A 24700-nucleotide genomic window follows, 5' to 3' on the forward strand; every position below is an offset into this window, starting at 1 on the left:
TTTTCTCTGTTAGTTATGTAAATATCTGAGTGATTTTTAGTTCATGAGTTTGGTAGAATTTTAATGAGGAAAGCTGTGCAAAAATGAAATATAAATGATGATAGCACCAATATGCTTTTGAGAGTATAAATAAAACATTTGTGTCCCCACAGCAATAGTTAGTAGCAACTCTTACACCTTCTGCTTGTCCTGCCATTCTCCAGAGTATTTTAAACATCTAAATGATAATTTGGTCTTGAGTTATCTACAAAATTAGTGAAGAGATCTGCACAGAAAAAAATATGGATAACTACTGTTCATGTAATTGGGACCTTGAATTTGTGGGAATTTCAGTTGCAAGAATTTCAGTTCAATTGTTTTCAATGTAGAATCATGATAGAGACTGCAGGCCCCTGATAACATGCCTAATATTGTCCTCAGAGTTTCCTTAACCACTCAAAAAAATTGCACAGGCTCAAATTCTGGTTGTGGAAATTAGTTCACAGTCATCACAGCTATTCACCCTTCCCTAGGGGTCAGTCGATGAAATGGGTACCTATCTATCCTTTCTTTTCGCCTTGGTTACATTCACACATTCAGACAACCCAGCTTGAACCTTTGGTGAGGATGTGCACTCCTCACTTGGTTCTGTCTTATATACCATATCATAGAAATTGAAATTGGTTTCCAGCCACCAATCCCAACCCTCTTAGTATCCATGTACAACCCACAGAGAATATGTGAGTACAATTCTTTCTCCCCAGTCCCCAATTTGTTCACTCTACCCCAGTCTCTGTCTCACTGGTCATTCTTTTTGTCATAAGCAAATATAAGAGAGCTCCAAACTGCACAAATCAGAGTTCTCAGAACAGTTACCAGCTGTCTAGCATCCAAAGATATTCAACACCCACTAAATGAAGATTTTAACATTGCTTAACTCCTTAACAATTTATACAGACATATGTCCTTTCCTCCAACAAATCTAACATTGACAAAACGTATGTGCACTGGAATGACACCCAGCTGGCACTAAATTACCTCTCTCCCAACCCACTGTTAAAGACCTCTTCATTAGACATACATTTATCTGGAAGTACACTACCTAGCCTTTACTATCCATATCCAGTATTACAAACACAGATTCAGCATATCACAAGACCTTTCATGTCCAAGATGCTACTCCCACACTGAAGACACTCAACACTTACTCTTCATTTGTCCTGTGCTCACCCCAGAGAGGCACTTACAAGACATCCACACCCCTTTTAACCTGTAGTCCTGCCCCGTGGACATGATTAAGTTCCTAAGTGTTGCAGGAGCCCCATAAGAGAGAGGCTGGAGCAAAATGGTGAAGGTAAAAGTCCATACATGGATATCCTGAATTTATGCATCTTCATTCAAACTTTTCATAACATACTTGATCTTCTCTTAGAAGTGCCCCCATTCAACTGAGATAGATTTATATTATTATTCTTATGCTTGTTCGTATCATCATATCACTTCATCAATTCACTACATGTGTTCAAATTATATTTCCACCTCTGTTTTCTCCAGGCCATGAAGTAGTGTTCTCTCTGGAAACAGCATCTGACTATGTGAAAGATGAGAGAGCCAATACTTATGGATTTCGTGTTTTAGTCGTTGGATATGAATGGCCGCCGGCACCATCTGACTCCTTGAGACATTTGGAGAAAGAGCTTTCATACTTAGGGGGACTTTGTGCTGCCTCACTAATCAAGAAAGAGCTTTGCTTGCCTCCAGTTTCAGGTAAAAATTGAATGCTGAATATGTTGGTACTTATGTTGTAGTAATGCATGCATCATATAAAAGAATATACTGATTGTAGAGTGAATTTTCTTTATCCAGTCACAAACAAAAGTCCACATCAAGGCCAGGCCTTAATTGAAATATAGACAGGTTAGTAAAGTCTGTCATACACTTTCTACAGATACCTAGTAGCTGCATACAGCTTTGAACCTTTTGAGAGATACTTTTCCAGACATTTACACCAAGAGTATCTGATCCACACATCCCCTCCCTATCCTAAAACTGCCTCTCCTCACACTTATTCTGCATTCAGTCACTTCCATCACTCTATCAGTCAAAACACTTGCATGCACTTCTGGTATACTTAACAGACTTTTTTTTTATTTGTTATTATACTTGATTGTCGTTTCCCTGCATTAGCGAGGTAGCATTAGGATATAGATGAAGAAAGAATGGCCCATCCACTCATATACACATATATATACATAAACGCCCATACTCTCACATATACATATCAACTACATTGTTATTTTTAGGAATGGTAATGAAATTTATGGTTTAAAAGAAAACTTGGAGCAGTATTCTGATCTAATATATCCTTAGCTACCTCTGTTTAGGCCCAAGAAAAAGTCTAAAAGTACCCTTTAGGATATTGTATTATGAAAATAGGCAATTTCTTTGGAGCCATTCTTACTGATAGAAACTGTTTCTCTTGGTATTTTCTCTTGTTATCCAGTATATCCTTTCCATCTTTACAGTTGAGAGAAAATCTCCCCTATTTACTTTTATGTATATGCAGTGGAAAAGTCATAATTTCTGTAAGTGCCCCAAATGAAAATGTTAAATTTAGAATACTTTCAGTATGTTTTGATGGGGTCTCTGCATTCAGCAGTCACCATTGGCACACTCTTATTCACAATCAGTCCATATCTAGCACAATATGATCACCCTGATGTACATTACCAACATCCTTCATCTTTTAAATGAATATAGGATGGTATGTTATGGAACTTCATGTATCTCTCACCCATGTCAGTTCTGTTACAGAAGAGTAGAATATTCCTTTGTATGCCGTCCAGAAATTGATATCTTTATATATCCTTCCCTCTGTGCAGCCTTGAAGCTGCAGGAGCCCCATAAAAGGGGCCTTGTGATAATAATTTAAGTTATCCATTATAATCTGTATGCTTCCTGCTCTTTTCACTGTACTTTTTATTGTTAATATAGTAGTCAGATGAGTTACTAAAAGATTTTTGTGTAGGCAGTTATGATGGTTTCATTTTAGACACATATTAAGATTTTATGATTATTTTTTTCTAAGGTGATGATATGGACGAGGACATGGAACTAGTAGAAGACCTAGCATTGCAAGTGTATGGAGCACACCCTACCTTACTAAGCAAGGGGTTTGCTCTTTCTCATCCCCCTACCATACATCAGACCTTAGATGGTGTTATTCCATTCAGGTAGGTTTCTTTCCCTATGGTGACCCTAAGTATGAATTTACAGCTTTTATCTTTTTCATAAGCAAGATGTGTAAATTCGAATTGTTGTTCCTTATAGGATCTGTGTATCTTGTAGATGTATTTTTTTCAAGTTCATGGATATTGCAAGATATAACCCATACAACATAAGTATATGATTATCAGCACATTTATAGATTTTTTTTTTAGACTCTCCTCACAGACTTTTAGAGTACTTCTTTATTTTAGTCTCATCAGTAATGTATATGTTCACATTCAACTTACTCAGGCACACACTTTTAATTTTGTTGCTTTACATCCATTTTTCCACGTCCACAATGTTTCATTGCTCTGTTTGTTACTCGTCAACCACTTTTCTCATATTTCATGATATTATAGGCTGAACAGGAAGTAACTTCACTTAAAGTTCATTGATGATTCTTATTAGTTCATAAGCAAGCCGTCTCACCCAGTTCCAACTTCATTATTTTTTTCATTGAATGAGTCATCTACTTTAGCTGGTAAATTTTATAGGCTATTTGGATAACTTACCTTCCCCGTCCTTGAACTTAATGGTTGCCAGTAATGTCTTTCTTGCTGATAACATTGTAAAATGAGATCCAGTTATCCACAGCTGTTGGATTTCTCTTTCTTTATGTTAGTTTTTCCATATATCTTTACCTTAACATTTTTTATATGTCTGTCTATCTATAGATAGATAGATACACAGATAGGAAGTGTTAGCACTTCCTTCTTCCAGGTTCCTTGTTGTGGAGCTCTTGCAGCACAGCCAGGCAAATCCAAAGGGCAGGGACACAGGTTAAGAAGTGCAGAGATATTATGTATGTGCTTTTGCTGGGTGAATGTAGTATGATTGAGAGGTGAGTGTTCAGTATGAGTTTCATCTTGGGCATTAAGTGTTCATGTTATATAATGAATTAATGATTTGTAATGTTGGAGTGATGGTTGGTGTCGAGAATGCAGATGAGAAATCATAACTTATATGTACCTTGAGACTGGGAGGACAGTTGGTTAGTGTTTGTCAATGTGTTTTGTTTGTGTTTTGTTTGTTGGGGGAAGGAGGATCTGTATGTATGGGTTGCTGAAGTCCTTATTTGTAGAGGATACATGAGGATTCTTTTCTAGTCCAAATCAGGTACAGAGACCTTCATATTTACACAATAGTTCTTCAAAATGGTTTCGTAAATCAAATGATATAATGGAGATTAGGTGTTTCATTATTGATAAGACAGTACTGAATATCATTCTGATAAAAAGAGTTTTGGAAAGAGGGGCAAGGATGAAGTCTGTTGGGGATGAGAGAGCTTGGGAAGTGAGTCAGTTGTTGTTCGCTGATGATACAGCGCTGGTGGCTGATTCATGTGAGAAACTGCAGAAGCTGGTGACTGAGTTTGGTAAAGTGTGTGAAAGAAGAAAGTTAAGAGTAAATGTGAATAAGAGCAAGGTTATTAGGTACAGTAGGGTTGAGGGTCAAGTCAATTGGGAGGTGAGTTTGAATGGAGAAAAACTGGAGGAAGTGAAGTGTTTTAGATATCTGGGAGTGGATCTGGCAGCGGATGGAAACATGGAAGCGGAAGTGGATCATAGGGTGGGGGAGGGGGCGAAAATTCTGGGAGTGTTGAAGAATGTGTGGAAGTCGAGAACATTATCTCCAAAAGCAAAAATGGGTATGTTTGAAGGAATAGTGGTTCCAACAATGTTGTATGGTTGCGAGGCGTGGACTATGGATAGAGTTGTGCGCAGGAGGATGGATGTGCTGGAAATGAGATGTTTGAGGACAATGTGTGGTGTGAGGTGGTTTGATCGAGTAAGTAACGTAAGGGTAAGAGAGATGTGTGGAAATAAAAAGAGCATGGTTGAGAGAGCAGAAGAGGGTGTTTTGAAATGGTTTGGTCACATGGAGAGAATGAGTGAGGAAAGATTGACCAAGAGGATATTATGTGTCGGAGGTGGAGGGAACGAAGAGAAGAGGGAGACCAAATTGGAGGTGGAAAGATGGAGTGAAAAAGATTTTGTGTGATCGGGGCCTGAACATGCAGGAGGGTGAAAGGAGGGCAAGGAATAGAGTGAATTGGAGCGATGTGGTATACCGGGGTTGACATGCTGTCAGTGGATTGAATCAAGGCATGTGAAGCGTCTGGGGTAAACCATGGAAAGCTGTGTAGGTATGTATATTTGCGTGTGTGGACGTATGTATATACATGTGTATGGGGGTGGGTTGGACCATTTCTTTCATCTGTTTCCTTGCGCTACCTCGCAAACACGGGAGACAGCGTCAAAGCAAAAAAAAAGAAAAAAAAAAAGTTAAAAGTATAAACATACAAAATACTGATATGCATATGGTGTAACGAATTCTTTTAATAGAACAGAAACTAACAAATGTTGAATCTAAGCAGTGTAGTCTTCTCTTCATGGGACATATACGTTTTCAAATGCATTGACTTGCAAAATAATCTGGTCTTGTTCACATTTAAAATTTGCTTAGGAGAATAACCTCATTCCTCAATAATGATCTTGAGGGTTTTCAGGAAATTTTTGGCAGCAACGTCTTTGGCAAAAGCAACTTCACCAATTGTCTCCATGTTGAGGTAATTGTACCATTTTTTAAGATTTGAAATCTAACCAGCACCTGCTAGAAATGTTTCTGCTGCTCCTTTGTCTGATGGCAAGTCATCATATATACTCTGGGCATTTGCTTGTATCACAAGCATGCTGATAGAGACATTTCCATGAGTTTGGTGTTCTGATCTCTCCATAATCAAACTTCAGGAACACAAGGTCATGCACTGGTAAATGTTCTGCTCTTAGCACTCTCCTTGATCTTCTCTGCACTGCCTTGAATAGTCCAGAAATTAGATTTACTAAGTCCAAGGCATGCTTGATATCAACTGTTTTCATAATGTTTGAGTAAATCTATCTTTGCTTCAGTGATGATGGCCTTGTGCTTCTTAGCCCAGATGGTAAAAGGAGAATTAAAAAGCATACTTTGGTGGCATGATGCAAGGGGAGAAACATGTGCAGTATAAAGTATACTTCAGCTCAAAATACTGTAGCTCTCCATGACTATAGACTTTATTCACACTGTGCGTACATGTTCTTCTCGCATACCACTGGCAGTGCCACACCAACTCACTGCCAGCCCAGTAATTATCATGCATTCCAGGTTCAAGCCCACATATATTGAGGAAAGGTGTAAATGGACTATACACTATATTTTAAAGATGGCATGTATCAAATACATGTAAATCAAGAGGTCCCTCTGCCCTTATGTGTTTAGAGGGAATTTAATTTGTTTATGGCCTTTTTGTTGATGCTTGTGGTGTGAGGAATAAATATTGTGTGTGTGTGACATATGTGATACCTATTATGGTCGGAGTTTTATGAGGATGAGTTGTTGGTTATAATGGGTTATGGATGGGTACAGGTTGAATTTATGTCTGTCGAGGGTTAAGAGTAAGATGATTGATTTCTGTAAGGATGCAAAAATTCTGTTTTGAGTGAACCAGCATTCTGATTGCATGATGATATGTTGCATGTTTGTTGTTACAGTAGACTTCCCATTGAATGGCACTCTAAATACCTTGATGGTGCTGGTTAATGAGTTTTCCTAATGTAAGGTAGAATAAAAGCTGACCATTGGAAAATAATGAAAAATAATAGAGGTGCTGTATTTACAACAGAACAAAAAAATGTAATAGAGCTCCTCAATAAATGTATTGTATGTGTTCCTGAAAAGTATTATTCTTAGCGAAACTGCTTTTAAAGAAGTCAACTTTACTTTAGATTTAACATTATACATACTTTCCTGAGGAGTATATGTGGACATATTTTCTCATTTTAACTCTTCTATGTGTTGCTTGAATACATTAAATGTTATCATAATGATAGAACAAATCACTTCACAGTTATCACTAAGACTTAATCTACTATAATATCACATTAACACATCCGGTTTCAAGTCAGCACTTGAAGATTTGACAAGATCCTAGCAGAACTACCCTGCCATTCTTGTTTACTTACGTTAAAACCCAGATGCATGGACAGGATAACGTTGTGTGAAACCAACAATGTGTGCATTCATGATTTATTCTGAAAGTTGAGCATTTTAATGTAGGTTTGATACAGGGAGTACCTATTTATCAGTCTCTTAATTTTATGACTTATTGAAAAGTGTGGGGTGAACATTGAAGTTAATAATTTTGCAGCACTGCACAGTGTAATGAAAATCTTGGGAAACTGTTGTGCAACAGTTTCTGAATTTCAGTATGATAATCACAAGAGAAAATCTGTCTACAATGTGTGTAGGGCAATTTAGTTTTTACAAATCAAAACAAAGTGTGTAATTACCTTTCTGTACTCTATGGAGAGAGAGTTTATAAGTGATTCATATATGAAGATTATGTTTCTAATGCATCTGTTAGTGAGAATAGTGGGTTGGGAGAAGAATATAGAATATATCCTAATTGGTTTAGTGTTAAAACAGCTGTGGAGGGAAGGTGAAGAACATAACTCTATTGCTATCCTTTTGTGGGATTTCATCCGTACAGGGAAGAATTGAATGGTGTTGTTTTAGGTTTTCTAGTTAAATGAGCCATGTATGAACTGTGCTTCAGTAGTGTTAGAGTTCTTTGATATGGTTTTGAGGTCATCTTCACATTAGAGGACTTGCACTGTGATTGCAGGTGTTGAGAGGCCTTGTATAAAGAGGTTGAAGAGTGTTAGAGGGAGAATAAAAAGCTGCTTCCTTAGGGATTCCATTTTAGAGCTTAAGGATGTTGGAGGTAAAGCCCTTTGTAAATGATTCTAGCTTGGCAACCAGCTGTGAAATTTGTCTTTTTTTTATAAGGTAGTAATGAGCATCTTTAGTATGAAGGTGTGTCAGGGAATGGTGTTGAGTGCCAAGTTGGGATCTGTTGCGATGTGTACCATTTTGGATAGTGGTTGATTGGTTGAATCTGTCCAGGATATGTTGTGCGATGTTTGCATGCAATGTGGTAGTTAAGTGATTGGGATATTGGGATATCTTGGTGGACTCGGTATATCAGTACAGATGCAAATTTACAGAACAGTACTGTGATTTTAATGAGTTGACTTTGTTACTGAGAACTGTTGTGGTAAAGAGCATGATTTGATAGATAAAGTGTTTTAAGGTATAAAGAGTAAAGAGAAAGTTGGGTGTTAATAAAGAATAGGGATAAAAACTTAAGAGTTTAAGAGTCTTGATAGATTTTCTAGAACTTTTGTATGGTATACATTTACATAGAATGTCATGGGTCTTTTTGAGAATATGGAAAATATTACCCAAACTTTGGAGTTGCAGTGTGTATGAACTGTTGAAATTGCATTTTGGATGATTGTTGTGCCATTCTTTTCTATTGGAATACATGTGCATGACATAGCGTATAAACCTGATTGATTATTTTATAGTGCACTTTATCCTACATTTATAAGGCTGACAAAATTTCTCATATTAGTGATTTGTTAAATTTTTCACCTTTCACAGTTGTGGTTCTTTTTTAATTTTATGTTTTTATGGATGAAGGACTACTCTTTAATGCACTATCTCAGATTCTGCAAAACGTTTTTTCTCCATCTTCTTTTGGTGAAAAATATTTATAATTTGATTTAGGATGGCTGGCTTCTGCCAAGAATTCTTTAAGAGTGAAGTCACTTGATGTATATATGCATATTTTCATAAGTCTGGTGTTGATTTTTTCTTAATCTGTGAAATGTTGACAGTTATAAAAGTTTTGACAATGAACTTCATATTATCTCATGTTCAATCTGGAATATTCTTAAAATGAGGCTAATTATTTTTTGTAAAGGATTTGGCATTAATATATAAGTTCGGCTGTCATTCCATTAGGGTAACATCCAGTCTTAATTAAAAGGATATGAAGCACGTATTTTACCTATTCGTTGGAAATCACTTCGAGGTTCTGGGAAATTTTTTTCTCTAAAGTTGATTTTCATGGGTTCTGTGTGTTCATAGTGCACATCCACTTCTGTCTCCTGATATGTCTTGACCTCTGGCACTGCTACTACCCATGGTTGGACGTAACTACCACTTTCTGAGGAGTTACATTGATGAACATGTGATGTTAGTGGTCCTGGATTTGAGTGAAGGGTTGAAAAACTGTGAGAGTAGCAGCATTCTCCAAGGTAGTTTGCTTCTTCTTTTGCCTTTTTAGCACGTTGAGTGCAAACCACACCTACTATAATGGTTATGATTATAACTATAATGACAAATGTTGCTGATGCAATGATTGGTATTGGCACTGGTGTGCAGTTTTCATAGTGATAATTCTCAGCATTTGTATAGACTGCAATATCTTCAAATCTTTGACACCAAAATTTTTCTGTTACTGCATGATATGATGCTTGATCATGATGGTCACTCTTGTTTGAGATGCCAAGGAGATGTTGGAAGGTGTGTTTGATGTTGCAGTTACAAACAATGTTCAACTTGTTGTTGAGAACTTGGCGCTCATGGCGTAGATATCTTCTGTTAGTGACAAGTGACCTCTCCTCTGCTTCTACAACTGTATTGTTAAGGAACACTATGTTTGCTCCAAGTGCATTTTCATATGGCCTTATTCCCAGAAGTGCTTCTGATCCCATATGTGAAACATAGTTATTAGCAAACAACACCTGTTGAAAGATGAATATTTATAATAAATAATATGATAGATATAAAAATGATGATAATAATATGATAAAGTAAACAATATATGAAGTGAATAATAGTACGATATTTGTATTTAGTTGATGGTAAATTGCCAAGCACATTTTCAAATGCAGCATATTTTCTGAGCATAATAAAGTCTCTAGAATTTGGTCTAAGCTTGGAGAACATGAAAAAGAACATTTCCTAGAGGTAAATGAAAGCCAGGTTTTGTATTTTAGAAAGAAAGTTGGAGTGTGTTATTTTAAGTGAATGGCAGATAGTGAAAATGATATATCTGATATTCTTAATTCCTCTCATGCTGGGTGGATGAAAATGCATGCAGTCAAGTATAATTCATATTTATCCTCCATTTATGTGCATTGTATCAAAATAGACATAGCCATTTACACTAATAGATTACTGTATTCTTTGCTTTGCTCATTCAGTTCAGTCAGTCAGGTAAGTATCACATCTCCAATGACATTCAGATACAGAACACCAGCACTACACATGATCAGCAGTCATTCCTATGGCAGCATCTCATCAAGTATTTCCAATATTTGAAATCCATAACATCCCCAGATGGATATTTACATGAGCTGAGAGGTGCATCCCAAGGGATATTTACACAGTGAATTTCTCACCTATATTTTAAGACTGTGCTATTCCTGGTGGTAGTAGAGATGGCCTTGCACAGTAATTTTTCCCCACAGTCATTCAGGCTCCGGCCATACCAGTGAGGACATTTTGAAGAATTTTCTAGTTAGGAAATTGAATAGCTTTTAGCTAGATTATTTGACTACATTTATGATCTGTCTTCAGACTGTGTGGATTGAAAGTTGCATTGAAAGTTGAGTAAGATGAGGCAAGAAAAGGTTTTATTTAGCAAAAGTAAAGGCATTGTTGCCAGTGTCTGTTTGATCTTGACAACACTGCGTCTGACGGGGATGTCTGGTAATTTTACAAACTTTTTTGGTTTTGCTGATATGAAAAAGATATCAGTGAATCATGTTGATTATAGTAAGAAAGATGTATTGTATATGAAGAAATGTAATAATGATCAATATATTTTTTTAGTATTGGTGAAACAAAATGTATAACAGGTGCAGTAAAAACTCACTTGACACTCAGACCTTTCATTAAAATTTTTTAGTGCATTGCCCTGAATCATATACAAAACTGCTATGCATGCATTGCCCTGAATCATATACAAAACTGCTATGCATTGTTAGGGTGAAAGTATAAGACAAGAGATGATAATGGAGGTAAATGGAAGAGTTTTGGAGAGGGGTGAGTACACAGTCTGTTGAGGATGAGAGGGCCTGGGAAGATAGTCAGTTGTTGTTCACAAATGATACAGCACTGTTGACTGATTCGAGTGAGGAACTGCAGAAGTTGATGACTGAGTTTGGAAAAGTGTGAGAGGAGAAAATTGAAAGTAAATGTGAATAGTGTAAGGTTATTGGGTTCAGTAGGGTTGAGGGACAGGTTGGGTGGGATTTAGGTTCGAATGGAGAAAATTGGAGGAAGTGAAGTGTTTTAGATATCTGGGAGTGAACTTGGCAGCATATGGAACCACGAAAGCAGAAGTGAGTCATAGGGCAGGGGAGGGGTGAAGGGTCTCGGACCAAAGAAGAATGTGTAGAAAGAGAGAATGTCATCTTGGAGAACAAAAATGGTTATGTTTGAAGGAATACTTGTTCTAACAGCATTATTTGGTTGCAAGGCATGGGCTGTAGATAGGCTTGTGTGGAGGAAGGTGGATGTGCTAGAATTGAAATGTTTGAGGACAAATGTGGTGTGAGGTGGTTTGATCAAGTAAGTAATGAAAGGGTAAGAGATGTGTGGTAATAGAAAGAGTGTAGTTGAAAGAGAAGAAAGGGGTGTGTTGAAATGGTTTAGACGTATGGAGAGAATGAGTGAGGTGGCGCTAGGAAACAGATGAAGAATGGCCCATCCACTCATATACCCATATACATACATAAACGGCCATTTATTTGTTCATTGTACTTGATTGGTGTTTCCCTTGTCAGCAGGGTGGTGCCAGGAAACAGGCAAAGAATGGCCCATCCACTCATATACACGTATATAAACATAAATGCCCATACACACACATATAATTATATACACATATCAGCATATACATACATGTACACAGACGTGTACATATGTATACATGTACATATTCATACTTGTTTGCCTTTATCCATTCCTGTCACTACCCCATCCCACAGGAAGCAGCATGGTTACCCCTTACTTCAGCGAGGTAGTGCCAGAAAAACAGACAAAAAAGGCCACATTCGTTCATGTTCAGACTCTAGCTGTAATGTGTAATGCACTGAAACCTCAGCTCCTTATCCACATCCAGGCCCTACAGACTTTTCCATGATTTACCCAAGACACTTCACGTGCTCTGGTTCAGTCCATTGACAGCACATCGACCCTGGTATAACACATCATTCCAGTTCACTCTGTTCCTTGCATGTCTCTCACCCTCCTGTATGTTCAGGCCCAGTCACTCAAAATCTTTTTTACTCCATCCTTCCACCTCCAATTTGGTATCCCACTTCTCCTTGTTCCCTCCACCTCTGATATATATATCCTCTTCTTTGTCAGTCTTTCCTCACTCATTTTGTCCATATGTCCAAACCATTTCAACACACCCTCTTCTGCTCTCTCAACCACACTCTTTTTTATTTCCACACATCTCACTTACCCTTACATTACTTAAAAAACCACCTCACACCACATATTGACCTTAAACATTTCATTTCCAACAAACCCACCCTCCTCCGTACAACCTTATCTATAGCCCATGCCTTGCACCACACAACATTGTTGGAACTACAGTTCCTTCAGACATACCCATTTTTGCTCTCCGAGGTAATGTTCTCTCCTACCACACACTCTTAATCGCTTCCAGAACCTTCACCCTCTCCCCCACCCTGTGACTCTCTTCTGTTTCCATGGTTCCATCCACAGTGTTCACCCCCTTGCATCTTCATTTTAACCACCTATTCTCCTTTCTTTTATCACCAAAAGTGTATCAGACAATCATTTACCCTTCAGTAATCTTTTTAAAAGCCTTTCTTTTTTCTTTCCTCCTTTCTTCATTATTCAGTGGATGGTCTTCCTCAAAATCAATATTAATCAGTGATTTACATGTCACCCTCTTGCTGTAGTAATGTTTCTAATTCTGTTGCCACCCTTTTTTTCAGTTTAAATCCATCAAGTGTCGAATGTCAGTCTTTCTGTGTCGGGCTTTCTCTAAAAAGTGTATGTTTTAACTAACACTCACTGGCCTGAATACTCTGTACTTTTCTAAACCCCTCATCAACTAGACCATAAACTTCTTTAACTGCTCTGTCTCTAACTATATATTATTCTTTTCACAGCTTCACTTCATTACCTGTATACCTTTGTTTGTATAACCCGAAGTCTGTTCTACTACATCAATCTTTATGCTCTTTGTCATTTGAGTCTCTGTATAAGATTTAGTCCTTCCCTCTAATTGAGCAGTTGCTGAAATTGCTCCTTTTCTATGTTCCTGCCCATTATTATCCATAGATTCTGTATGCTGTAGTCCTATATGTAAGTGAACAGCCTGCATAACATATGGATCAGATCCATCAGGCCTTATTTACTTTATGATGAGTTTATGAATTTATCTTCTTTCCATGATTGTTACTTCTTAACCCTCTCCATTAAATTGAATTTTTGTTCATACATAGTGACTTTATGTATCAGGACCCTAAATTCCTCTCTCAACTCATGACATCTTTCAAGATCCTTGAATTGTTTTTCTCAATTCCTTTAACACCTCTTCTAGCTGTGTGAACTTCTGGTCTTACTTTCTATCATTTTCCAATATCTCCAAATATTTGTTCCCTGGTGGTTTCACTTTCATCTTTCCCTCTTGTCTCTTTCTTGTGGATCTTGTTATGACTGACTGGCCTTAGTCTATTCCCTTACTTCAGTCCATACCAGAGTGTGCTCCAATTTGAAACAAAAACTAGTCCAACACTTGGCTTTGTTAGTGTTTGTTGACAAGCATGTGCTAGCTTTCATGCTTGCTTTCTCAAAAACCTCACTATTTTTTCATGGTAAGGTAGTACTAAAGGTCTTAAATTGATCCCCCAAACTAGTGACAGTATGAAGTTTATTAGTACAGAATAACCTCACTTTGCATTTTGGTTTCACCAAAATTTAACTGTCTTTTATCAAGTCTAAGTTGCACTTTTATACAGAAAAACTTAGGTACACATGATCACTTCCCCATTGTTAACCTCTCCCTCTGTTAGAAATTGAATCATCTCAAAATAGCTTATTGATCAAATGAAATTGATTCTCTAAAGCTGGCAACATTCCTGGATATTTTAATTGAACTTGGGAAACTTCCACTCCAAGTAGTTACATGTTTTTTCTTTGCAGTTCTTTGCAGTCTGTCCCAGAGTCATGTGATATTTTATGTGGAATATATAGGTCAGGATCATTTTAACCGTCATATGTCAGTGCAGAAGCTTCTATTTTCCTCATCCTTTTCAAACAACCCCTTAGCCTGTGAAATTGCTTGATCAGTAATCATTCCATCCTCACCCAGTCAGTAACTGCCAGAAGGCAGATGCCACTTCCCACTACTCCTGGCCTTTTAGCTTACAATTCCTTGGGATTGCATCAGGTTTAGGTATTTGTCTTGTGCTTTAGTCAGCTGGCTATTGTGGATCAGTGTCGCTCTCTTGTTTTCCATTTGTGTGATTGTTTTATATTTTAAGTACTATACAGTGAGCTTCCATTCTATAAAACCGATTAGGAAAAGTGCAGTCCTTTAGAAGTGGAATTCCATTACATCCCAAACATCCCTCCATGGGCACAAGGAATTCACAGATTGATATGTGAATTGTTAACTTACCTTGGTCCATTGATGATGTGTTGTTTACTGAACCCTCCTGGACTGGAGAATTTCAAGGAGTAGCAAAGACTACTTTGAATCTAAAGGAAATAGCTTTAGGAGCTCTTGGAATCACCTGAAATGCTACTGGTCAGAAATGGGGCATGTATGAGATGCCAGCTGCTTTCTTCATGCTCATGATCTTCAGTCATTTTTAGCTTTTCGTTACTGCTAAGTCGTTTCCTGAGCCTGAAAGCACATGCAGCATTGATTGCTCTCTTGACTGCTGTGATTTTATACAAAAGACTTGCTTTTGTATCTCAACAAAATACTGCAGTTGCTTGAGGACACAGACACCAAGTGCATTTGTGTTTTGATCAATTGCACACTTATCTTAAACTGGTAAGCAGTGAACAAGATTGGTCTTCTTTTATCTTGAAATTTTTACTTGGATTATCTTTGTAGGAGCAAAGTTAAAGAAATTAGGGTTGCACCATTAAATTGCACTGGACCCTTATACAACAAGGAAGTTATGTTCTGAGGAAACAGTGTTCTCTCTATTCTTTTCGGAAAATAATTTTTTTCAATCCTGACTAGCAGGCTTGAGGTGCAGGCTCCAGTGGATAGTGAGGGATATAGGTGAGTGTCTAGGGGGTGCTGGCCACACAGCTGTACCAATGATGTCATAAATCTGGGCAGGTTGCTGTGTAGTTGTTGGGTTCTTTCTGATCAAGCATTAGCTGGCCTCATAGATATTATATGGATGAAGAAGGTGAAATTCTCTCTTAATAGGATGGTATGGTGTTTGAACACCTATGTGAACAAGTTGTCTCTCTTTAGTGTTCTGAGGGCTCTCTCTGAAAATTCATACTTATGCATTTTTCATTAGAAAGTGAACACACAAAATGAGATATGGCAATGTGAAAGGTTTGGTTGATGAAATGGAGGACCATGTATTGAGATATCATACTTAAGTATATCAAAATGACAAGAAGAGGGAAATTGGAAGTGAAATAGAAGAATTAATGTAATATATGTGAGACATGCATGTACAAAGTGATGCCTCTATGGTGAGTGAATGAAAATTATTGGCTTAGATGATTCTACATGAGGTATCATTTTGTGAACGCATGTAATGTCATATTTGGATATAGATATGTAAACATTGCTAATTATTTTTTTTGAATACCTAACTTCCATTTTTCTTTATTGAGGTAACCAGTTATAAATGATTAATGGCCTCACTCCCACACTTCTCATTTCCAGCTATCATATATAGTATACAGAACTGTATCATACATAGCCAAGCTCTTCTGAAACATTATTTTGAAGAGTTTATTGACTAGAACCTGTGGGTGGCAGGCTAAATTATCACATGAATTGAATGGAGTGAGTGAATATGAAACTTATATCACATACCTGGTTAGATGAAAGAATGTCCAGTGATCTGTTTTCTAATCCTCTTATTGTGTTGTGAGAAAATATTACTGCCTTTTGTGTTCGTACGGAAATGGCTTGCTGTATTAGTTTTGGAAGTTGACAGTATTTAACTATCCACTCTTCATAGATATCCAAATGTATACAGTTTTCTTCCAGTATATCTACCTGTCAAAAGGTGTTTGTGAATTTTGAATATTTAGGTAGGTGAATTATGTAATGTATATACACTTATATTGACCAAAGTACAGCTGAGAAATCAGGTTAATTTTTTAATCAATTTTTTAGCTTTTTATTTTTCACTTGATTTTTGAAAACAAATTAAATGAGATAGTTATTTTTCATATGTATATATATGTATGTGTGTGTGTGTATGTGCGTATGTGTGTGTATGTGTGTGTGTGTGTGTATGTATATATATATGTATATTATCCCTGGGGATAGGGGTGAAAGAATACTTCCCACGTATTCCTCGCGTGTCGTAGAAAGCGACTAGAGGGGACGGGAGCGGGGGGCCGGAAATCCTCCCCTCCTTGTATTAACTTTCTAAAATGGGAAACAGAAGAAGGAGTCACGCGGGGAGTGATCATCCTCCTCGAAGGCTCAGAGTGGGGTGCCTAAATGTGTGTGGATGTAACCAAGATGTGAAAAAAGGAGAGATAGGTAGTATGTTTGAGGAAAGGAACCTGGATGTTTTGGCTCTGAGTGAAACGAAGCTCAAGGGTAAAGGGGAAGAGTGGTTTGGAAATGTCTGGGGAGTGAAGTCAGGGGTTAGTGAGAGGACAAGAGCAAGGGAAGGAGTAGCAATACTCCTGAAACAGGAGTTGTGGGAGTATGTGATAGAATGTAAGAAAGTAAATTCTCGATTAATATGGGTAAAATTGAAAGTTGATGGAGAGAGGTGGGTGATTATTGGTGCATATGCACCTGGGCATGAGAAGAAAGATCATGAGAGGCAAGTGTTTTGGGAGCAGCTGAATGAGTGTGTTAGCGGTTTTGATGCACGAGACCGGGTTATAGTGATGGGTGATTTGAATGCAAAGGTGAGTAATGTGGCAGTTGAGGGAATAATTGGTATGCATGGGGTGTTCAGTGTTGTAAATGGAAATGGTGAAGAGCTTGTAGATTTATGTGCTGAAAAAGGACTGATGATTGGGAATACCTGGTTTAAAAAGCGAGATATACATAAGTATACTTATGTAAGCAGGAGAGATGGCCAGAGAGCGTTATTGGATTACGTGTTAATTGACAGGCGTGCGAAAGAGAGACTTTTGGATGTTAATGTGCTGAGAGGTGCAACTGGAGGGATGTCTGATCATTATCTTGTGGAGGCTAAGGTGAAGATTAGTATGGGTTTTCAGAAAAGAGGAGTGAATGTTGGGGTGAAGAAGGTGGTGAGAGTAAGTGAGCTTGGGAAGGAGACCTGTGTGGGGAAGTACCAGGAGAGACTGTGTACAGAATGGAAAAAGGTGAGAACAATGGAAGTAAGGGGAGTGGGGGAGGAATGGGATGTATTTAGGGAATCAGTGATGGATTGCGCAAAAGATGCTTGTGGCATGAGAAGAGTGGGAGGTGGGCTGTTTAGAAAGGGTAGTGAGTGGTGGGATGAAGAAGTAAGAGTATTAGTGAAAGAGAAGAGAGAGGCATTTGGACGATTTTTGCAGGGAAAAAATGCAATTGAGTGGGAGAAGTATAAAAGAAAGAGACAGGAGGTCAAGAGAAAGGTGCAAGAGGTGAAAAAAAGGGCAAATGAGAGTTGGGGTGAGAGACTATCAGTAAATTTTAGGGAGAATAAAAAGATGTTCTGGAAGGAGGTAAATAGGGTGCGTAAGACAAGGGAGCAAATGGGAACTTCAGTGAAGGGCGTAAATGGGGAGGTGATAACAAGTAGTGGTGATGTGAGAAGGAGATGGAATGAGTATTTTGAAGGTTTGTTGAATGTGTCTGATGACAGAGTGGCAGATATAGGGTGTTTTGGTCGAGGTGGTGTGCAAAGTGAGAGGGTTAGGGAAAATGATTTGGTAAACAGAGAAGAGGTAGTAAAAGCTTTGCGGAAGATGAAAGCCGGCAAGGCAGCAGGTTTGGATGGTATTGCAGTGGAATTTATTAAAAAAGGGGGTGACTGTATTGTTGACTGGTTGGTAAGGTTATTTAATGTATGTATGACTCATGGTGAGGTGCCTGAGGATTGGCGGAATGCGTGCATAGTGCCATTGTACAAAGGCAAAGGGGATAAGAGTGAGTGCTCAAATTACAGAGGTATAAGTTTGTTGAGTATTCCTGGTAAACTATATGGGAGGGTATTGATTGAGAGGGTGAAGGCATGTACAGAGCATCAGATTGGGGAAGAGCAGTGCGGTTTCAGAAGTGGTAGAGGATGTGTGGATCAGGTGTTTGCTTTGAAGAATGTATGTGAGAAATACTTAGAAAAGCAAATGGATTTGTATGTAGCATTTATGGATCTGGAGAAGGCATATGATAGAGTTGATAGAGATGCTCTGTGGAAGGTATTAAGAATATATGGTGTGGGAGGCAAGTTGTTAGAAGCAGTGAAAAGTTTTTATCGAGGATGTAAGGCATGTGTACGTGTAGGAAGAGAGGAAAGTGATTGGTTCTCAGTGAATGTAGGTTTGCGGCAGGGGTGTGTGATGTCTCCATGGTTGTTTAATTTGTTTATGGATGGGGTTGTTAGGGAGGTAAATGCAAGAGTCCTGGAAAGAGGGGCAAGTATGAAGTCTGTTGGGGATGAGAGAGCTTGGGAAGTGAGTCAGTTGTTGTTCGCTGATGATACAGCGCTGGTGGCTGATTCATGTGAGAAACTGCAGAAGCTGGTGACTGAGTTTGGTAAAGTGTGTGGAAGAAGAAAGTTAAGAGTAAATGTGAATAAGAGCAAGGTTATTAGGTACAGTAGGGTTGAGGGTCAAGTCAATTGGGAGGTGAGTTTGAATGGAGAAAAACTGGAGGAAGTGAAGTGTTTTAGATATCTGGGAGTGGATCTGTCAGCGGATGGAACCATGGAAGCGGAAGTGGATCATAGGGTGGGGGAGGGGGCGAAAATTTTGGGAGCCTTGAAAAATGTGTGGAAGTCGAGAACATTATCTCGGAAAGCAAAAATGGGTATGTTTGAAGGAATAGTGGTTCCAACAATGTTGTATGGTTGCGAGGCGTGGGCTATGGATAGAGTTGTGCGCAGGAGGATGGATGTGCTGGAAATGAGATGTTTGAGGACAATGTGTGGTGTGAGGTGGTTTGATCGAGTAAGTAACGTAAGGGTGAGAGAGATGTGTGGAAATAAAAAGAGCGTGGTTGAGAGAGCAGAAGAGGGTGTTTTGAAATGGTTTATATTATGTGGTAAAACTGAAAACATTATCCTTTGATAAACAGGATATATCAATCTTGTTCATGATTTGGATTCCTTTTTGAGTATTACCTTTGTGTGGACCATTTTGAAGCTAGCGAGTCGTGCCTGGAAGAATGCATAGCTTCTAATGACTGATATATTGCACCTGAAACATCAGACATTGAGAGGTTTTAGATTGTCCATGTTAAGGCAGTTTATACATCTAGATGCCTTATTTTCATGTTGGTTTCATACATTTAGACTAAAAGGTTACCATGCATAGATTCCTGAGTGCTGCATGTGCATTGTAGCAGGAAGTCTTTGTAAATGTAATAAAGGTACAGCAGTGCCTTACCAACTGCACGGATTACATTCTTGGAAGACTTTATGGTTCGCAGTACCATAGTTAGCAAGGTACTGTACCTATGAAAACTAGAGTTAAGTGGAGTGCCAGAGGTTGAGACATATCAGGGGACAGAAGTCGATGTGCACTATGAACACACACAACCCATGAAAGTCAACTTTAGAGAAAAAACATCCCAGAATTTCAAAATGATTTCCAACGAATAGGTAAAATCCTTGCTTCATATCCTTTTAATTAAGGATTATGCTTGATTACATGCATCTCATCCCTGTCTGCCATTCACAAAAAATAACACCCTCCAAGTTTCTTTACAAAATACAAAACCTGCAGTGCCAGAGGTTAGGCTAATTGATCCCGTACACCACCTTCCCCTTATTGCCACCAAGTGTTTTTTGAGGTACATATCTCCAAAACAAACTAGTTTCATTGGCATTCTAATTGTTTTCAGGGTTAGATTATTCATCTTTGTCTTACTTGACAAAATTAGTCTCTTATATTTCAGTAACCTCACTGTCCTTACTGTCATATATCATCCAGGAATGATGAAGATTGATTCCACCAATTCAGTTTATTTTGTCACATTATCTCCAATGGTTTATTGTTTGGTCTCCTTAATATTGTCCTCAAGCTCTAGCTACTTTCTATGTACCACTAATTTGTCAGCATTTATTCTTACCAGTCACTTCTGTTTTTACATTTCTTTATGTAATCACCTCTTTGTAATCAATTTTTTTACTTTTTTTTTCATTTGTTATAAAGGCAGCAGCTTACCTCTCAATATGCAGAGTTATGGATCTTGTCTCTTCCAAATATATGTCATTGATTTGGTCCTCTCTTGCTGAATATTGGGTAAGAGTTTCCACTGGGAATTCTTTTATGTTGCACCTTAAGAATACCACTGCAACTTTCCTGTTATCTCTGAAAATGATATGAATATCTCTCATTCTTTTGCAGTAATATCTCTGAATATCTCTCATTCTTTTGAAGTAATATGTCAGAGAATTCAGTGACATTAATTTTACCACTGTACTTTTATGCTAGAATCTTTTTGAATATTAGAGAAAAGAAAATTTTTTTAGTTTTATATGTGTTAAGTATTTTATTTTTATTTACTGGTAGAAAATAGATATACAGTATCAGAAGTAATGCATGGTACCTGGCTCCACCTGTAAAAGGTTACACCTTGAGTGAAAATTCACCTTTGATGAGGGTTTTTCATTGTGAGTGTAGCCTTGAACTTTTCACTACAAAAGAGTCTGCAATTTCATGCTACTGGAAGTACTGCAGCCTTGGGCTACAGTAGCCTTTAGAAATGTCATGTACGAGTAGGAAGAGAGGAAAGTGATTGGTTCTCAGTGAATATCAGTTTGCGGCAGGGGTGCGTAATGTCTCCATGGTTGTTTAATTTGTTTATGGATGGGGTTGTTAGGGAGGTGAATGCAAGAGTTTTGGAGAGAGGGGCAAGTATGCAGTCTGTTGTGGATGAGAGAGCTTGGGAAGCGGGTCAGTTGTTGTTCGCTACTACAGCACTGGTGGCTGATTCATGTGAGAAACTGCAGAAACTGGTGACTGAGTTTGGTAAAGTGTGTGAAAGAAGAAAGCTGAGAGTAAATGTGAATAAGAGCAAGGTTATTAGGTACAGTAGGGTTGAGGGACAGGTCAATTGAGAGGTAAGTTTGAATGGAGAGAAACTGGAGGAAGTGAAGTGTTTTAGATATCTAATCTGGGAGTGGATTTGGCAGTGGATGGAACCATGGAAGCGGAAGTGAGTCATAGGGTGGGGAAGGGGGCGAAATTTCTGGGAGCATTGAAAAATGTGTGGAAGGCAAGAATGTTATCTCGGAAAGCAAAAATGGGTATGTTTGAAGGAATAGTGGTACCAACAATGTTATATGGCTACAAGGCATGGGCTATAGATAGAGTGTGCATAGGAGGGTGGATGTGCTGGAACTGAGATGTTTGAGGACAATATGTGGTGTGAGGTGGTTTGATCGAGTAAGTAATGTAAGGGTAAGAGAGATGTGTGGTAATAAAAAGAGTGTGGTTGAGAGAGCAGAAGAGGGTGTTTTGAAATGGGTTGGTCTCATGGAGAGAATGAGTGAGGAAAGATTGACCAAGAGGATATATGTGTCAGAGGTGGAGGGAATGAGGAGAAGTGGGAGACCATATTGGAGGTGGAAAGATGGAGTGAAAAAGATTTTGAGTGATCAGGGCCTGAACATGCAGGAGGGTGAAAGGCTTGCAAGGAATAGAGTGAATTGGAATGATGTGGTATACCGGGGTTGATGTGCTGTCAATGGATTGAACCAGGGCATGTGAAGCATCTGGGGTAAACCATGGAAAGTTTTGTGGGGCCTAGATGTGGAAAGAGAGCTGTGGATTCGGTGCATTATACATGACAGCTAGAGACTGAGTGTGAACGAATATGGCCTTTGTTGTCTTTTCCAAGTGCTACCATGTGTGCATGCTGGGGGATGGAGTTGTCATTTCATGTGTGGTGGAGTGGTGACGGGAATGGATAAGGGCAGACAGTATGAATTATGTACATGTGTATATATGTATATGTCTGTGTGTGTATATATATGTATACGTTGAGATGTATAGGTGTGTATATGTGCGTGTGTGGACGTGTATGTATATACATGTGTATGTAGGTGGGTTGGGCCTTTCTTTCGTCTGTTTCTTTGTGCTACCTCACTAACGCGGGAGACATCGACAAAGTATAATATAAAATATGAATATTTATTATTATAATAACTATTATTATTATTATTATTATTATTATTATTATTATTATTATTATTATTATTATTATCATTATTATTTTGGAGTTATATACTGAAAAAGGACTAATGATTAGGAATACCAGCTTTAAAAAGAGGAACATACTTAGGTATTTTTTTATCACCATTTATCAGTATTTTTTCCTGTGTGGCAAAGTAGCAACAGGAATGGATGATGGCAAGCAAGTATGAATATGTACATGTATGTATATGTATTTGTCTGGTGGCTGATTCAGGTGAGAAACTGCAGAAGTTGGTGACTGAGTTTGGTAAAGTGTTTGAAAGAAGAAAGAAGAGAGTAAATGTGAGTAAGAGCAAGGTTATTAGTTTCTGTAGGGTTGAGGGACAAGTAAATTGGGAGGTAAGGTTGAATGGAGAAAAACTGGAGGAAGTGAAGTGTTTTAGATCTGGAAGTGGATTTGGTCGAGGATGGAATCATGGAAGCAGAAGTGAGTTACTGGGTCGGGGAGGGGCGAAGGTTCTGGAAGCGTTGAAGAATGTGTGGAAGGCAAGAACGTTGTCTCTGAGAGTGAAAATGGGTATGTTAGAGGGAATAGTGGTTTCAACAATGTTATATCTTTAGTCCATGCATCACAACCATATAATATTGTTAGAACTACTGTTCCTTCAAACATACCAATCTTTGATCTCGGAGATAACATTCACTCTTTCCCCACATTGTTCTTCACCCCTAGAAACTTTGCCCCCTCCTCCACCCTATGACTGACTTTCACTTCCATGTTTCCATTCATTGCTAAGTCCACTCCCAGATATCTAAAACACTGCACTTCCTCCAACTTTTCTCCATTGAAACTCACACCCCAACTAACGTGTCCCTCAACCCTACTGTACCTAAAAACCTTGTTCTTATTCACATTTACTCTCAACATTCTCCTTTCACACACTTCCCCAAACTCAGTCACCAACTTCTGCAGTTTCTTGCTCGAATCAGCAACAAATGCTGTATCGTCGGCAAACAACAATTAACTCGCTTCCCAGGCCCTCTCATCCCCAACAGACTGTGTATATGCCTTTCTTTCCAAAACTCTTGCATTTACCTCCCTAACCACCCCATCCATAAAGAAATGAAACAACCATGGGGACATCACACACCCCTGCAGCAAACCAACCTTCACTGGGAACCAATCACTCTCCTCTCTTCTTACTTGTACACATGCCTTACTACTTGATAAAACTTCTCATTGCTTCTAGCAGCTTACTTCCCTCACTTTATACTCTTAAGACCTTCCTCAAAGCATCTCTATCCACCCTGTCATATTCCTTCTCCAGATCCATAAATGCCACGTGGTGTTTTGAAGGGTTTTAGGATTAGTATTTTGTAGGCAGGTTTCCAGATGTTAGAGACTTTGTTCTGTAGTCAGGAGTAATTTATGGTATCTGTAAGGTGTTACAGGCTCCTGCTTCAGGTTACATCAAAAGTTAAAAGTCACCTTTGATAAGTGTGTACCATTTTCAGTTGATGAAACAGAGTTCACTCTTTGAAAGAACTTCTTGCTCCAAAGGGGTTAATCTTATCCCTTGAGCTGTAGGAGCCCCTGGAAAAGGGTTTCTGGCTAACTTCCCAAACCCTTCAGCAAGATGCCCATGGGTAATTATAATTGATGTATATATTTGAATATGTATAGGTATGGCATTACTGGAATCCTTTTGCTTGTGGTTACACCACAAGTGAAAAGTACCATCACAAGAGTCCATTTTGTCACTGCTTCTGATTGTAGTTCTGCCTTGAAGCTGCAGGAACCTTGGATAAGTGCAATGAGGCCAAGCTTGGAATATAAAGAAGTTAATAAGAGGGGAAAAAGAAGAGATGAGGAAAAATATTTTTGAAAAAAGAAGGAAGTGAAAAAATGTCTTTTAAAAAGCACCTGGGACAGACTGGTAATACCCGCCTGGATATCAGGAAGGTTAGTGATGGCTGCATAGTGAGCCAGCACTTCACTGGTTGTCATGCTTCACTCCTGTGACCCAGG

At 38.4% G+C, this 24700-nt stretch overlaps 2 protein-coding genes across 4 annotated transcripts in view; one reads left to right on the top strand and one right to left on the bottom strand.

Moving 5' to 3' along the window:
* hiw (MYC binding protein highwire) overlaps window positions 1-24700 on the top strand; it is a 443394-nt gene that overhangs the window by 202149 nt on the left and 216545 nt on the right. For all 3 annotated transcript variants that reach the window (XM_071673952.1, XM_071673951.1, XM_071673953.1), the window contains exons 41-42: window positions 1534-1746; window positions 3068-3212. In XM_071673952.1, coding sequence (XP_071530053.1) covers window positions 1534-1746; window positions 3068-3212 — 358 coding nt within the window. The remainder of the gene's footprint in view (window positions 1-1533; window positions 1747-3067; window positions 3213-24700) is intronic.
* The window catches only part of LOC139755544 (uncharacterized), a 31433-nt gene continuing 11163 nt past the window's right edge, over window positions 4431-24700 (bottom strand). The window contains exons 4-7 of the mRNA XM_071673964.1: window positions 20698-20844; window positions 19653-19728; window positions 16205-16390; window positions 4431-9881 (exon numbers count right to left, since the gene is read on the bottom strand). Of these exons, the coding sequence (XP_071530065.1) occupies window positions 9111-9881; window positions 16205-16390; window positions 19653-19728; window positions 20698-20844 (1180 nt within the window). The 3' untranslated portion in view covers window positions 4431-9110. The remainder of the gene's footprint in view (window positions 9882-16204; window positions 16391-19652; window positions 19729-20697; window positions 20845-24700) is intronic.

Source organism: Panulirus ornatus, chromosome 19 (assembly GCF_036320965.1).
Source record: "Panulirus ornatus isolate Po-2019 chromosome 19, ASM3632096v1, whole genome shotgun sequence".
Classification (NCBI taxonomy): Eukaryota; Metazoa; Arthropoda; class Malacostraca; order Decapoda; family Palinuridae; genus Panulirus; species Panulirus ornatus.